Source organism: Ambystoma mexicanum, chromosome 9, assembly GCF_040938575.1.
Source record: "Ambystoma mexicanum isolate Mex_15411 chromosome 9, UKY_AmexF1_1, whole genome shotgun sequence".
Lineage (NCBI taxonomy): Eukaryota > Metazoa > Chordata > Amphibia > Caudata > Ambystomatidae > Ambystoma > Ambystoma mexicanum.
The window spans coordinates 50228213-50244912 of record NC_090931.1 but is presented as its reverse complement, the minus strand read 5'-3'; the positions used below and the strand labels follow the sequence as shown (position 1 = coordinate 50244912).

The 16700-nt window shown below is 48.0% G+C and overlaps 1 protein-coding gene across 1 annotated transcript in view; it reads right to left on the bottom strand.

The window, feature by feature from the left end:
- The window catches only part of LOC138487640 (otoancorin-like), a 245406-nt gene that overhangs the window by 61802 nt on the left and 166904 nt on the right, over nt 1-16700 (bottom strand). Inside the window, exons 16-18 of the mRNA XM_069614128.1 lie at nt 10536-10732; nt 8113-8206; nt 6159-6336 (exon numbers count right to left, since the gene is read on the bottom strand). Coding sequence (XP_069470229.1) covers nt 6159-6336; nt 8113-8206; nt 10536-10732 — 469 coding nt within the window. The remainder of the gene's footprint in view (nt 1-6158; nt 6337-8112; nt 8207-10535; nt 10733-16700) is intronic.

Genomic DNA, 16700 nt, shown 5'->3' with positions numbered 1-16700 from the left:
TTACGACCAGACCGGTCCGGTAACAATGGTGCTGTTAAGCCTACCGGCACCGTTGTTACCGGACTGGCATAGTATGACTCTGCAGGCAGGTGCCGTCCCATCTGCCAGGGTCTGACCTGGCGGCTGGAACAGCACCCGCCCGCAGAGTTTCACAGAAGCTCTGGCACCGTTATTAACCGTGCCATTGCTTCCATGGTCCCCATTCCAATGGTCCAATGGGACTCAAATGGGAATGGGGATTTACAATTACTGGCAACTGACTTCCCGGAACTCCAGGGTTGTAATCCCCCGGTGTTTCCGGCAAGCCAGGTGCCAGTGAATATTGGAAATGTGGTGGCAACCTGCCGGTTTTACCAGCACGGTTACCACCACACTTGTAATGAGGCTCAATGTGTCAAATACCCACAAAACATGATAAAATGTACTATATTAAAAGTGGACATATATGAACATTACGTATCAATTTCTGCGATCGGTTGTTCAGGGCTGTTAGTCAACGTGACATCGAGAGAATGGAACGTCCTGAAATTACGCAAGCTCAACTATACCTAATATTTGTGCGATTAAAAATGGCATGTGTGCTGTATTCACAATTACTAATTCAGTGACGTGCAAATGTGCGATTTGACCAGAAGAATTGACACAGTACGTTATGTTATGTTGAATGATATTTATACTGTGCACTATAAAAATCAGAGTGCGTAACTTGTGATTTGTATATCTGTCTAGTAATGATTGTTATTTGTGTATAGTTTAAAGAGGAGTGAATAGAGGTTTGATTTTTTTTTGACATATTGCTTAGTGGCCTTGTTATGGGTTGTTAGCTGGAGCATATTGTGAAGCTTATTCATCGAAGACCCGCAACCACAACCTGTATGCAGGCTAATGATATCTTAACCGCTTTGTCTTGTGAAATATCCTGGTGTGCTGTCACTGTTGCATCGTTTTGCACCATAAAGTGGGGATGGGGGAGGGGCAGGGGCTGAACCTTTTCCGTGGGCACCTGGTTCTCTTTTCGATCACTAATCTTACCACTTCCATTATGCCATCTGTCAGTGGTTCAACATAAAACGTTACTATCTCCGTCCTTATTTTCTGGTGGGGCCGCTATGTGAAGCGGGTGCATCTGGTTCTCCATCCTATTGGGAGCTATACCCACTTCACAGCGCTAACCTTTCATGCACGTCATGGTCTCAAATACTCCCCCATGTTGTCATGTCTGTGTTCATTCTGTATGGTATGTGTTTATGATTAGGTTTCATCCGGTTCTGAATTATATGGTAACTTGTTATTTTTGATTACAGAACGGCTACTAAAATATATTCTTTTCTTCTGTTATCTACACAGATATATTGTACCGTTCTGCGCATGCCATAGTTTCCAGCTACCGTCGGATGGATTCTTCAGTCAACATTGGTGGATAATCATACACTGTGCTTACTTGATAACCCTTATGTGGGACGACCGACAGGGACCAATCTGCCCTTTGGCGGTACCAGCAATAAGGAGCAACCTCAGCGTTTATGATGTAAAAACGTGATGAAGTGAAAACGTTGTGCTTGAAAGTGCAAAGAATCCATATCATCTCACCACAAAACACCATGTGCGTCATTAGAAAGTTTTGATGGTGTAACATAAGGATACAAGAATTGGATTACAGGGATTGATTGATCGCTGATTGCAGTGTATCATGACAAGGTTATAAAGAACATTTGAAGCATGCGATACTCGCTAGCTATAACTTGTATTGCAAAAACATATCATTCATTTTGTGGACTCAATCTTCTCTTGTGAGCATTATTTGCAAAATAAAAGCACTTGTTACATTGCAGACTATTGATGTTTTTTTTAAATTAAATGTTTTTCTCTCTGATTTGGGACCAGAAGAATGGTTATGCGCTGGGAGATGATGTGTGTGTTTATCTTCCTGGTTCTGCGTTAAGTAACGTTATGGCATGGGTAATCACGGGGCACATTTGGCTACGCTGGCCAGGAATGTCATGAAAATAGGTGGAACATATCGTTTGGACTAGTGATGTCAGTTTGAGGGCTGGGCTATTTGTATTCTTGCAGCAGGAGCAATTGAACTTAGGGCGATGCACCAACTGATAAGATTAGCATAAGATGGCCACGCCCAACCCGTTGTTTTCACGTGTGTAAAAGTGAGGAAAACTAAGGTAAGATGCATAGGAACATTTTTTTAAGATCGATTACAAATGCTTAAAAATACATGCCCGAACGATTGGGAAAATACAATTTTTGGGCGAACTTCCCCTCTTTAATAACTTCCTCAGGGCCAAGTTACCAGTTCTAAGCAAAGCATGAAGAACAAAACCATATAGTAAAAAGAAAAAGGAAAGTGCAAGATGGCCAGGAGAGAAAGTCAAATGAGATTGTTCACAAGACAACAAACACCCTTCTATGGTGGCAAAACAAGCAAAATGAGGAGGAGCTGCACTGGAATGCAGGGACTGGACACTGCCACAGCTGCTACTTTTCGTTTTGGAGGGGGGGTGGAACTAGCCGGGAGTGGATGGTAAACAGGAGGTGCAACCAGGAGGTGCGGGGAGGGTACAAATGACACTAGCCTGGCACGTGACAGTGTTTGGGCACTGTTTAGAGCATGCTGATTGGCTGTTAGACCTGCCCTAACACTAATGATAATAAGCAGTTCAAGGCAGTCTGCTTCCATGCGACATGTCTGAATTCTTGAAGAATAAACATGGTGTGGCCAGCAATGCCAAAGCCGCTAGCATGGCCAGCAATGACAATATCACTTGCATGGCATGGCCGGGCAATGACAATATTACTTGCATGGCATGGCCAGCAATGTCAATGTCACTAGCATGGCATGGCCGGGCAATACCAATGTCACTTGCATGATGTGGCCAGCAATGCCAAAGTCACTTGCATGGCATGGCCAGCAACGCCAATATCACTTGCATGGCATGGCCAGCACTGTCAATGTCACTAGCATGGCATGGCCGGGCAATACCAATGTCACTAGCATGGCATGGCCGGGCAATACCAATGTCACTTGCATGATGTGGCCAGCAATGCCAAAGTCACTTGCATGGCATGGCCAGCAATGTCAATGTCACTAGCATGGCATGGCCAGCAATGTCAATGTCACTAGCATGGCATGGCCGGGCAATACCAATGTCACTTGCATGATGTGGCCAGCAATGCCAAAGTCACTTGCATGGCATGGTCGGACAATACCAATGTCACTTGCATGATGTGGCCAGCAATGCCAAAGTCACTTGCATGGCATGGCCAGCAATGTCAATGTCACTAGCATGGCATGGCCAGCAACGCCAATATCACTTGCATGGCATGGCCAGCACTGTCAATGTCACTAGCATGGCATGGCCGGGCAATGTCAATGTCACTAGCATGGCATGGCCGGGCAATACCAATGTCACTTGCATGATGTGGCCAGCAATGCCAAAGTCACTTGCATGGCATGGCCAGCAACGCCAATATCACTTGCATGGCATGGCCAGCACTGTCAATGTCACTAGCATGGCATGGCTGGGCAATACCAATGTCACTAGCATGGCATGGCCGGGCAATACCAATGTCACTTGCATGATGTGGCCAGCAATGCCAAAGTCACTTGCATGGCATGGCCAGCAATGTCAATGTCACTAGCATGGCATGGCCAGCAATGTCAATGTCACTAGCCTGGCATGGCCGGGCAATACCAATGTCACTTGCATGATGTGGCCAGCAATGCCAAAGCCGCTAGCATGGCCAGCAATGACAATATCACTTGCATGGCATGGCCAGCAATGCCAATATCACTTGCATGGCATGGCCAGCAATGTCAATGTCACTAGCATGGCATGGCCGGGCAATACCAATGTCACTTGCATGATGTGGCCAGCAATGCCAAAGTCACTTGCATGGCATGGCCAGAAACGCCAATATCACTTGCATGGCATGGCCAGCACTGTCAATGTCACTAGCATGGCATGGCCGGGCAATACCAATGTCACTTGCATGATGTGGCCAGCAATGCCAAAGTCACTTGCATGGCATGGCCAGCAATGTCAATGTCACTAGCATGGCATGGCCAGCAATGTCAATGTCACTAGCATGGCATGGCCGGGCAATACCAATGTCACTTGCATGATGTGGCCAGCAATGCCAAAGTCACTTGCATGGCATGGTCGGACAATACCAATGTCACTTGCATGATGTGGCCAGCAATGCCAAAGTCACTTGCATGGCATGGCCAGCAATGTCAATGTCACTAGCATGGCATGGCCGGGCAATACCAATGTCACTTGCATGGCATGGCCAGCAACGCCAATATCACTTGCATGATGTGGCCAGCAATGTCAATGTCACTAGCATGGCATGGCCAGCAACGCCAATATCACTTGCATGATGTGGCCAGCAATGCCAAAGTCACTTGCATGGCATGGCCAGCAACGCCAATATCACTTGCATGATGTGGCCAGCAATGTCAATGTCACTAGCATGGCATGGCCAGCAATGACAATGTCACTAGCATGGCATGGCCAGCAATGACAATGTCACTTGCATGGCATGGCCAGCAATGTCAATGTCACTAGCATGGCATGGCCGGGCAATACCAATGTCACTTGCATGATGTGGCCAGCAATGCCAAAGTCACTTGCATGGCATGGCCAGCAACGCCAATATCACTTGCATGGCATGGCCAGCACTGTCAATGTCACTAGCATGGCATGGCCGGGCAATACCAATGTCACTTGCATGATGTGGCCAGCAATGCCAAAGTAACTTGCATGGCATGGCCAGCAACGCCAATATCACTTGCATGGCATGGCCAGCACGGTCAATGTCACTAGCATGGCATGGCCGGGCAATACCAATGTCACTTGCATGATGTGGCCAGCAATGCCAAAGTAACTTGCATGGCATGGCCAGCAACGCCAATATCACTTGCATGGCATGGCCAGCACGGTCAATGTCACTAGCATGGCATGGCGGGGCAATACCAATGTCACTTGCATGATGTGGCCAGAAATGCCAAAGTCACTTGCATGGCATGGCCAGCAACGCCAATATCACTTGCATGGCATGGCCAGCAATGTCAATGTCACTAGCATGGCATGGCCGGGCAATACCAATGTCACTTGCATGATGTGGCCAGCAATGCCAAAGTCACTTGCATGGCATGGCCAGCAACGCCAATATCACTTGCATGGCATGGCCAGCACTGTCAATGTCACTAGCATGGCATGGTCGGGCAATACCAATGTCACTTGCATGATGTGGCCAGCAATGCCAAAGTCACTTGCATGGCATGGCCAGCAACGCCAATATCACTTGCATGGCATGGCCAGCAATGTCAATGTCACTAGCATGGCATGGCCGGGCAATACCAATGTCACTTGCATGATGTGGCCAGCAATGCCAAAGTCACTTGCATGGCATGGCCAGCAATGTCAATGTCACTAGCATGGCATGGCCTGCACTGTCAATGTCACTAGCATGGCATGGTCGGGCAATACCAATATCACTTGGCCAATAATACTGATGCCGCTTGCATAGGGTACCAGGGCTACAAAATACTTGTTTTTTGATTTTCAAGCAGAAAAAGTGGCAGTTTCTAGAAAATGCTGACTAAATCCTGAACATGTTTTCATTTTTTAATTATTTTTGTCAATGGGTGTTTTAGAAAAAAAATGGGAAAACCCTCTGACAGGAAAACATGTTAGGACTTTTCTTAGAAAACCTGTTTAATCTGATGAATGAATGTTACAATTATATGTGTACAGCTACAAGGTGAAATGGATGTTATAGCAACAAAAAGGTTAGCGAAGTGTAGACTGTGGGGAGAGGGCTAGGGTCAGAGATCCCTATGTGGGGGCGCCGGGGGTGTGGGGGGTAGCAGAAGGGAGGGAGAATGCAGAGAATCTCGCGAGGAGATAGAGGGGAGGCGCTCTACATGACTGGCAGAAAACAAATGGGAATGTATCACGAAAAAGAAGGCCAAGGAAAACGAAACTGAACATGACGGAAAATATCCAAGCAAGGGAAATGTGCAAAGACAGCAAGCGATGGGTATTCGATGGGCAAGCAATAGGAATGATAGATTGATGAGGCAGGGGGGAGAGAACCCCAGCTTCATCCTCTACCGACCCCAATCCCTTGGCACTTACCCGTGGCCCTCCTCTTCCGGGCAGCGGCGGCGACTGGCGCTGGGCTGCTGTAAATATTGGCCAGCTTTTCGGCCAAGAACTTCAATTGTGGTGTGTTGTCATAATCTGGAGGCACAAACCCTTGCTTGGGGCGCACAACCGAGGCGAGGATATCCACCAAGGCCATCTTCACATCCTCCTGCAGAAGAGACACACATGAGGACAAAGGGAGCAGGTGACACCGGCAGACACACAACCAGGCTGTCAATAATGCCGCTCAAATCAGGGAGTGTGCAGGAACAGTGTTACTTTGCATGTGGGTGTGGGCTGTTAGGGTGCAAGGCCTCTGTATATCGGAGCCCATTCTTACTTACATACATGGGAAACAAACACTGGGGGTCATTACAAGTAGGGCGCAAAGGGATACCGGGCACCGGTAATGACACCGGTGCCGGTAATCCCTTTGCGCCCAATTCAGAGGTCCCTTTGCGGGTGGTGCTATTACCGCATACCGGGTCCGGGTTCCCTGAATGGGGACTTACCGGGTCATTCCAACCGTGGAGGACCCGGTATTTCCCCATTCAGGGAACCCATCCCCATTCCCATTCGAGCCCCCATAGGGCTCAATGGGAATGGGGAGGGAGCTAATAGCGGGCCTAATAACGGGCCCATTAATAACCCCGTTATTAGCTCCCTGGTCCTTTAGCAGCTGCCCTTAGCGTGACCCACTAAAGGAACTCGGAATGTGGCGGTAAGGGGTCAACAGCACCGGCATCCATACCGGCGCCATTAACCCCTTACTGCCGACCTCGTAATGAGGCCCATTGTGTTAGCCTGTGACCTAGCGGTGGCTCGTCCATAAGGGGCGACATGGTGCCTACCAGCCAGAACCGCCACCCATTACGGAGAAGCCGAACCACCAGCTCAGTGAAAACACTGAGAGCTCCCTCAGCTGCTTATTGCAGCTGAGGGAGCCCGCATGGGCTGGCTTAAACTGTCAAAGGGAAACGTAGTTGCCTTATGGCAGTTATGTTCCCCTGAATGCAGGTCCAATGGACCATGCAAGGCTGGGGGAGTTTTGCTTACCTAGTCTTGCATGGCCCATTGGACATGCTGGCTCAGGAACTGCGACTGTGAATGTGTGTAGGGGCGCTGCTCTGCCTCCTCACACATTCAGATAGTCTGGTGCATTGCGGGCGGGCTCTTGACATGTTTTTACTGGGCATCAATGATAAAGCAAGCATGATAGGTGTTATTACGTGGCTAGACTGGCATTTTGGTGCAGCGAGTCTAGCTATAATATCTTGTTGTGCCATGCCATTTTTTTACTGGGCATCTATGATAAAGCAAGCATGATAAGGGTTACTAGATGGCTATGCTGGCCTATAATGGTGCAGATCATTTGGACATGTTTTCTAATTGTGGCATGATATTTTTAAGGGCAAAGCAAAAAGGAGTATGTTCTTACGTGGGGAAAGTCGCATTTTGGAGATATTTTCTTACAGTATCATTAGTGGTATTATGCACAAAGCACAGATGAGTACGTTCTCATATGCAAATAGTGGCATATATTGGTTCATCCAGCATGGAAATGTATGGGCACAGCCAGCATAAAAACATTTTTTATACTTATATATATTGTGAGGAAATGCATGACGAAAATGCATTGGGAAATACTTTTGTACACTGTTGGTTACTTCCGATTGCAAACTGGCATTTTACCTAATTTTTCACAGAAAGCGTGCTGTACAATGCGCCATTTTAACCCATTATTCGAAAAATGTTCTCATGGGGGAACCCCCGGGGACCCTCTTTCGTGGGTCTGTGCTCCATCACTATGCTTGGTCACTCTGGCATATGTATGGGACATATTTACAGCCCTCCAATTAAAGAAATCACCAGCTGCCGGTCTGACCTCATTATTAACATCACGTGTGGGTGCAGCAGAAAAGGGGGGGGGGGCACAGGCACGTACCGTGTTTGGGAGGAGGCTCAGGTCCTCTTTAGTGAGCACAGCAGCCAGGATGCCGACTTGCAGCAGAGTGTCCTTGGTCCAGTTGGATGTAGCGCTGTAAAGAAAGCATATGTAGTGCTTTGAAATGCAGTAGTTGGGTGGCAGATCTCCCGGCCCTGGTCCTTACACCCCCCGTGAGTGCCAGCTTCCTCGTTCTGGCCTCATGCCACTCATGTGCACGCTTCCCTTCCTGCAAATCCTGGCTTAACTCGTGCCAAGCTGTTTAAGGAACAAACTTCAAGACACTGGACTTAAAGTCAAAAGCCTTAACCGAGGTCATAAGGTCAAATCAGGCTTGGCGTTCTGTGCTGAGGGCATGCGGATGGCTTCTCTCTTTGGTGACTGGGTGAGGACTCATTTGCATATGGTGAGTTCCCAGGAGTAATTGCAGGGAACAGGAAAAGAATGACATGAAATGCTTTCACAGGGCTTCCGGTCTTCCAGAACATCAGGCCCTGTCTTTCTATCTCCCACACTGCGCTTCTTTTAGTGGTGCGCAGTAAATGGGTGGTGCCAGTGGCGTGTCCAGGAAGTGGCCTGGGGTGGCACGTGCTACCTCTGGAATCTGATTGGCCACCCCAGGTGCCACCCCATTATCCTAAACTATGATCCTTATGTGTGGGAGCCCTCGTACTTCCTGCCATCCCTGCATAAATCAGTGCCCCACTTGGGCCACCCCAGTCAAGAGAGTCTGGACAGCCACAGGGTGGTGCCAAGGTTTCTGTGACTACAGACACTAGCTGCCCACCCCGATGAGGCCCAGAATAGGCTGAAACATGTCGCGATTGCCTGTGTTTTCATGAAGAGGTGCCATGCCCAATGGCTAGGGCTGGGCTGCTCCCTTTGGTGTGGATTGGAATCATGGCAGAATAGCTCATGCTTCTGCCACAGACACGCAAAAGAACCATGGGATGGAGTGCAGGTCAGAGGAGCTCCCAGTGAATAAGATGAGTGGCCTACACTTTTCCACCGCTCCTTTTCTGCTCTGTGTATTCAGAAGGATGAAAGTCTGGCTTCCCGCTTCTCCAAGGATGTTCTGGAGAATGCCGTGCTGTTAATTCTCCTTTTCAGTACTCACTTTGACCACATGTATTGTCGCATCACTGCCAGGTGGATACACCCCCGGAAGCGAGGGCACCAAATCCAGTGCACCTTAGAATGTGGCCCCCAGCTTGTCTCTCAAAGTGCCTGACAGTTCCGAGTAACAGTACACCCCATGATTCCATCGCTGGAAACCATTACAGTTCAAACAATACACCCTGTCCCACCCAAGTACCACTGGACATCTCACAGAGCTGTGCCGGAGCACCTCAACTACGGAGACTCCTGGGAAGAGCTGTGGACCGTGTAATCCGCCCGACCTGCCCCACATCTGCTAAACCAGTAGCACACGTGCTGACTGAGCACGATGCCCAAAACACACTCTGAAGAAATGCTTCTGGCATCTCCTAACGTTACACATTGATATACCCATACATTGGAACATACCTGGGCAGAATTCTCAAATTATGGCGAGAAATCTGAATCTGATTGTTTGTATATGAAAAAGGGAGAGAGAGGGAGAAAGAGAGAGAGGGAGACAGTGATATAGAGAATGAGGGAGAATGAGAGAGGGGGAGAATGAGAGAGAGAAAATGCCAGCAAAGCAAGCTATGGTAGGTTTAAAAGACTTGGAAAAACAGAATTAGCCATTTCGGCTAATCCTCACACACAACAACAGTGCCAACCGGAAGCCAATCCCGGTTAGGGCCAGAAGGGCAGTGCATTCTGGGTATCCAAGATTAGCTGAAATGTCACGTCTTTGCTCCCGGATAGAGTTTTTATGTACAGGGCAGAGCTATTCTACACATAGCATTTTGAACCCAAGACAGACAGCTTCCAGGGATCTAGAGAACCGGGACAATAGAGCCCCCTCATTGGGGATAATCAGTGCAGTGCAGCCTGAATCTTTCTGGTTGGAGCATTGGGGCATGTTGAACAAACACCACCAACGTCCTGGTGGGTTTAAGAATGAAAACAGGGTTATTTACAGTGATGCTTTTCTTGGCTGTAATTCTGTTGCCTGGATCCTAATTCTGTAGAATTAGATCCCAGTGGATCAAAAATGGGTGTAATGTTATCAATTCTAGCCTCCGGCAGAATACCTGAGACCCTCTGCCGACCTTCTCAGCCATTTGTCGGGAGGATAGCTCGGGGGCAACATGCTCACCTTGGAAGCAAGACGACGCGGAGCAACATTGGGTCGATTCCCGGGTCCACGTTTAGAAACCTCTGGGTATTAAGCGCGTTGTAAATAACCTATCATTTCTACTATTTGCATAATGGCTTTAAATCCATGACAAGTTCCCAATGTTTCCCCTTTCTCTGTAGTCATAGCATCTTACTTGAAGGTGCTTAGAATCTTCTGCCTCAACGCGTCCTTGGCGGTGCCCTCGAACCTGCCGCACGACATGAACTGGGAAAGGGTGCCTTGGAAGATGCTGGTTGGAAGGTTGGTGATCTCCGCTCCACCGAAGGTACACACCAGACTTCCCAGGGAAGCGGCCTGCTCCGCCGATAGAGATTTAGTATCATTTATGGTCTGAAAAAAACAGGAGAGCATTTCTAGACGTTAGCACAAAGGAAGTCTTGATCAGAGAGCGTTGTGCACAGTCTGCCGCCAACTTCATGCAAAGGGGGTGTAGGCAGCCGCTGGACAGCAATTGCAAGCCACACTCACACTCCCAGCAACTGACAGACAAAAGCCGTGTTCCAAGAGGCAGATGTGACTCGATCTTCTATCCAGAGAGATCATCGTCGGTACTCACAGGTTTATGGCATTCACCAGGGCAGGAGTCGGCAACCTCTGGCTCTCCAGATGTTTTGAACTTCAACTGTCATCAGCCCAAGACACCATAGTGAATGGTGAGGGATCATGGGAGCAGAGGTTGCACACGTGGTCTAGCGGACGTGGTGTAAGTGTGTATTTATAGTTTAAAGCGAGGGTTGATATATCAGAGCCAGGGATCTGAAAGTGACGTGAGTGTCCATTAGTTCTCTACTTAGGAAGCTTACCCAGCTTTCTAACTCAGGGTCACGGGTGCGATGCCTGGGACTCACTGAGCGTGTCTAGGAGTTTCTTACAGGGGCTTATGCTTCAGACGAAGGAAGGTGCGCGCAGTTGCGGTAACCACAGGCTGGGAGGACCAGGACCACCAGCGGTAGACTGGGAACCAAAGGTGGCCCTGGAAATTATTTTCAAAGTGGACACATATTACAACCTGTGAGTAAGCCCAACCCCTCCGAGTGCAGTTTGTGGCAGGTTCTCCAAGACAATCAGGAAAAATTGACCCAAATACTGAACTTTAAAGCACATTTGTCTCTATAAAGGGATTACAAATAGTTAAACATAACAAATGAACATATAACATTTGTTAAAAGTGAGGAAGAACATGCTAGAAGCTTCATAGCTCATTCTTTATTTTTAAGGGATGTGAAGGTGAGGAAGACGAGTTGCTGTGAACTAAGCAGAGGGTAAGAAGAGCAGAAAACGGAATACCCACACAAAAGGGGCTCATGGTGCAGAGGCCCACCTGGAAATCCCCAGAGTTCTCTTTTGGCCAGTCCAGCAGTGGGGGGCTCATGGTCCCGGTATCTCACTAGCGGGAACATCAGGGTACACAACCCCATGTCCGTGTTATCTATTGAGATGCTCAAAAAAGGCCGAGCCTTTAGGGGGACAAGCACCAACCTGGCCCAGTTTAAAGAATACTGAGCACCGCAGGGCTACATAGACAAGATAATAGTCCCCATGGGAACAGGGGTAACAATAACTACAATATCACGTGAAAACTGCCAGGGAAATCAGGTATTGCCAGCTCAGCACGTCAGTAAAGTAGAGTAAATAGTCGGCGTCGCAAACCAATCTGTTAGGGAAATACATTTCATTCATACATTAAATGTAAATACATTCTGGCTAAATCTGAGGCACAGCAAGGACATATACATTGCGGACACAAATACAATGTATACAAAATGACAGCCGGCCTCGGTAACCTGCCTGAAGGAGGAGTCCATTTAGGCTGCATATATTTTAAATAAGTAGAAAGGTGTCTGGAGACATTGGTTTAGATGCTAACTATGCAGACCATGAAAAAATAGGATACTGTGTGTAAAAAGGGAACTTCCTGGCAACCGATCACCCAGAGTTTGTTCTGCAAATGGAGATTGCTTAAGTTAGCAAGAGATGGAAATCTGGGATTCTTGGGGGCAGGTGTCATGTGCATGCCGGGGCTAACTACATCAGTTGCTAGCAGCTCCAGAGTGCAACACCAGCAGAGGTTCTCACGGGCGGGCGGGGGGCATTTATTTCAGGTCTAGCCCCATTGTGTGTGGAAGGGCACAACATGCTACGTTGCACAGAGCAGTGTTTATCTTTGCAAAGTCCCTGCCCAGGTGTTCCTGAGACAAATGAAAGCACAAGTGCATTGAAAGGAATGTTGGGAAAATAAGATTCAGTCTGTCATTGTCGCTGGACGCGGCTTCTTCCGGCTGAGGAGCTTGGGTCGCCTTCATGAATGCCTAATTCTAAACACCTGAGCCCAATATAATGGGCAAGCACGTCACAATTGAAAGGACCGTTCTCTCACCAACACACCATTGCCGATGCCTAATGCCTCATGTCTACACAACTCAGAATGAGGTGTGTCTGCACACCTCGGAGGTAGGGAAGTGCTCCCACTCTTTCCCTTTCTCTGCTGCAGAGCTATCATGATTGATGTGAATTGCCATGCGTGTAAAGAGGTGGATCGGTCTCCAGCAAGCTTAGGCACTCACATTTAAGGGCTTCTCACAATAAATGGACAGACACTAATGCGGTGCGATCAACACGTCTTTATTTCAACACAGCTATCCAGGAACTGCCTGAATACTCGTACTTCCCGTCCCTCCCCTTCCCGTTGCCCTGTGTCCCTTCCCACGTGACAAGGGAATGAATGACAACATCACACCCCCGATACTAAACATAAAGTTCGGAATCATGACATTTCTTCAATGAGGCGATGTGGTTTTCTGCGAGTCCTTTGTGGCCTCCAGTCGTTTCTCTCGCTCGATTCCTGGGAGAGCCAACATGGCTCCTCTGCGCCGGAATCCTCCCTGTCTCCTTCGTAGGGTGCATCCTTTTCCCATGTACCTCGGGGTGTGCGAGGTTCAACTAGCGGTACAATTCCTGGCATCCTTTTGAAGTGGGAGCTGTTTCTTGTCAAGACATGGGTGCTGCCTTCAGCCGTGATGAGAGACCCTTTTCTATGCGTTACGGTGAGGGGCTCTTCTCCGAAAGCTGCCATGTTCTTGCGATTTTGCGGCTGCCTTGCAATGACGATGTCTCCAGTTGTTAGAAGATTCTCTTCAGCCCTCCTTTTCTTATCAGCTGTTTCTTTCATGTCCAATTTCCGTGATGCATCTTGCTCTCTCATTTCCTCATCCCCTTTGTATCGTTCTTCTTCCAGCCCTATGTGAGGTAGTCTGGTTCTTACATTTCTTCCAAACATGACTTCGGGCGGCGATTTGCCTGTGGTGCTATGGGGTGTGTTGCGATAGTCCCTCATTAATTGACACAGCAATTTATCCACCAATTCTCCTGTCAGGCGAGCGATCTGCGTGGTACGCTTGATGTTCTTCATGAATCGTTCAACTGTACCATTGGCCTAAGGCCACAACGGTGTTACTCTCCTGTGATGGAAACCCATGTATTCTGCAAAGTTTCTAAAGTCATGTCCAGTAAATGGGGGTCCGTTATCGGATTTCAGTATTTTTGGAATGCCATAAATGGCAAACATCCGATCCAACGCAGGAATGGTATGGTATGCCGCTGTAGAAGGTATGATTTGTACGTCTGGAAATCTGGAATATTCATCAATGGCCACAAGGATATATTCACCTCCTTCGAATGGGCCATAATGGTCTACTGCAATTTCTTCCCAGGTCCCTTCAGGCAATTCAGTCATCCTGAGTGGTTCTGGTCTGGTTTGTGGATTGAGGACCACGCAGGTGGGGCAGTTCTTAAGCAGTTCTTCTACTTGGGTATCCAATTGAGGGAACCATACTCTTTGTCGTAACATTCTTTTGGTGGACATTATTCCTCGGTGTCCTTCATGCGCCAGCTCATGGATTTTTTTTCTCAGAGTCTGTGGAATAACTAACTTGGTTCCTTTTAGTAAAAGTCCTTCCTCTGTTTTGGCAAGCTCTTCCTTTACGGCCAGTAGACACGTGATGTCTTGTTTAGTCTCATCTCCTACATTCTCTTTGAGTTGTTTTGCATGTTTCCAGCGGCCCTTCTCGAGGCATCTCATGATGATTTGTATTGCTTGGTCTGTGTTGGTTTCTCTGGCTATTTGCTCCATGTCCACACCTTGTGGGGCATTTCCCTGAACCACATACATGATGTATTGATCGCTATAGAGGGGTCTGGGCTGCTATCTTGGCTGGGGTGACGCGAGAGAAAGTTCGCTGGATTTTGTTCTTTCCCCGGCCGGTGAATGATGTCAAAGTGATATTCTTGCAACCTTAAGGCCCATCGAGCTATCCTAGGGGGCATCTTGGCCTGAGCACTGCCGTAGATGAACAGTAATGCCTGATGGTCGGTGACTATTGTGAATGGTTTTCCATAGAGAAATAGATGGAAATGCTCACAGGCCCAAACTACAGCCAAACCTTCCTTTTCAGCCTGTGAATAGGCTTGCTCAGTTTTTGAGAGGCTGCGACTTGCATAGGATACCACATGTGCGGCTTGACCACCTTTGCGATCAAGTTGAGTCAATATGGCCCCTAGGCCAACTGGGCTTGCATCCACAATTAGTTCTGTGTGTCTCTGGGGGTCGAAGTAGGCCATGTTTTTGGCGTCCCCAATGCAGTTTTTGATGATTTGGAAGGCTTGTTGGCACTCGTCTGACCACCTGAATTCTGCACTGAGTTTGGTGAGTGCTCGTAGGGGTGCGCTAACCGATGCAAAATCCTTGATGTATCTTGTGCAGTAGCTTGCCAAACCCAGAAATTATCGCAAATCGGTGATGGAGGTTGGTGGTGTGGTGTTTGTGAGGGCACTGACCTTCTCAGGATCCGGTGTCATTCCACTTTCAGAGAAGATGTGCCCAAAGAATCGTAGTGTTTTTTTCCTGAACTCACACTTCTCCTTGTTTAGTGTGAGGTGCGCTTCTTCCAGCCTCATGAGTGTGTCATCGTGCTGTTCCTGAGTCTGTCCGAAAACCAAGATGTCGTTGCTATAATTTAGGCAGTTTGGCACATGTTTGATTACGTTGTGAATTTCTGACTGAAAGATTTCTGCTGCTGAGGAGACTCCAAAGCTGAGTCTCTTGTATCTATAGAGACCCAGGTGAGTAGCAAAAGTGGTGATGTACCTGGATCTTTTGTGGAGTTCTAGTTGATGGTACCCTTTGTTGAGGTCCAGTTTTGAAAATACGGTGGCACCATTGAGTAGATGCACCATATCTGTGATTCTGGGAGATTGATGACGTTCTCTTAATATTGCTTCATTTGGTCTTCGCATGTCCACACAAATGCGAATGGCCGGGGAGTCTTTTTTTGGTACGGGTACTATGGGGGACACCCAGGGGGTCGGACCTTCAGCCGGTTCGATTATGTCGGCTTCTAGGAGTTTGATCAGTTCGTTTTCTACCTGTTTCTGTATGTTAATGGGAATTCCTCTGTAGTGTTGGGCTACAGGCGTGATGCTGTTGTCTATGTGTAGTTCAATTTGCCTGTCTTTCAATTTTCCTAGTCCTTTAAATAGTGCGGGGAAGACTTGATCAATGCTTGAAGTGGGATCCAGATGCTTGTGCATCATGAGTCTGTATAGAATATGTATTAGCCCCATGTCGACAGCCGATTTATAGCTGAGAATGCATCCACTGTGTGTGGCGGCTTCTAGAACATGCATAGGGATTTCTTTCTCGTGATCTTTGTATTTGCATGAGGCCATGAAGAAACCTTTGCACGCAAGGGGTGTCGTGGAGCCATATGGAAAAATAAGCGCTCGGGCTGGTTGCAGGCGTGGTGCGTTTGGCATGCTGTTGTATACCTCTTCACTTACTACGTTGACCGTGGCTCCCGTGTCCACTAGAAATTCAGCAGCCACCTGGTTGACTTGTATTATGCGAGTGGGGCAGTTTTCTTTTGCTGTGGGGTTCCCAAGTGCGTATAAGTAGCCTTTCACCCTTGGTTCTCCTTTTCGTGGTTTCAGTTCATTTTTTGGATTGTCTTCTGAAGAGGTGTTGGAGACGCTGTCCGACTGTGATTGTTCCACCAAACACCTGACGTATCTCCTAGGGCGCCTTCTTGCCCTGAAGACGCCGCTTTGTTATCTCTCCAATCCCGTGATGACCTTGCTTGTCCTCGGTCTGTGGGTTCCTCACGAAATCTGTGACGTGGTGACTCGGTTTTGTTGTGTGAGTCGTGACTGGGACTTGGATGCCTCGGCTCTCTTTCTGGCGTGGATCTTCTGTTCCTTCCGCTTCCTCGCATTTTACTGCGATATATGAAACATACAGACTTGT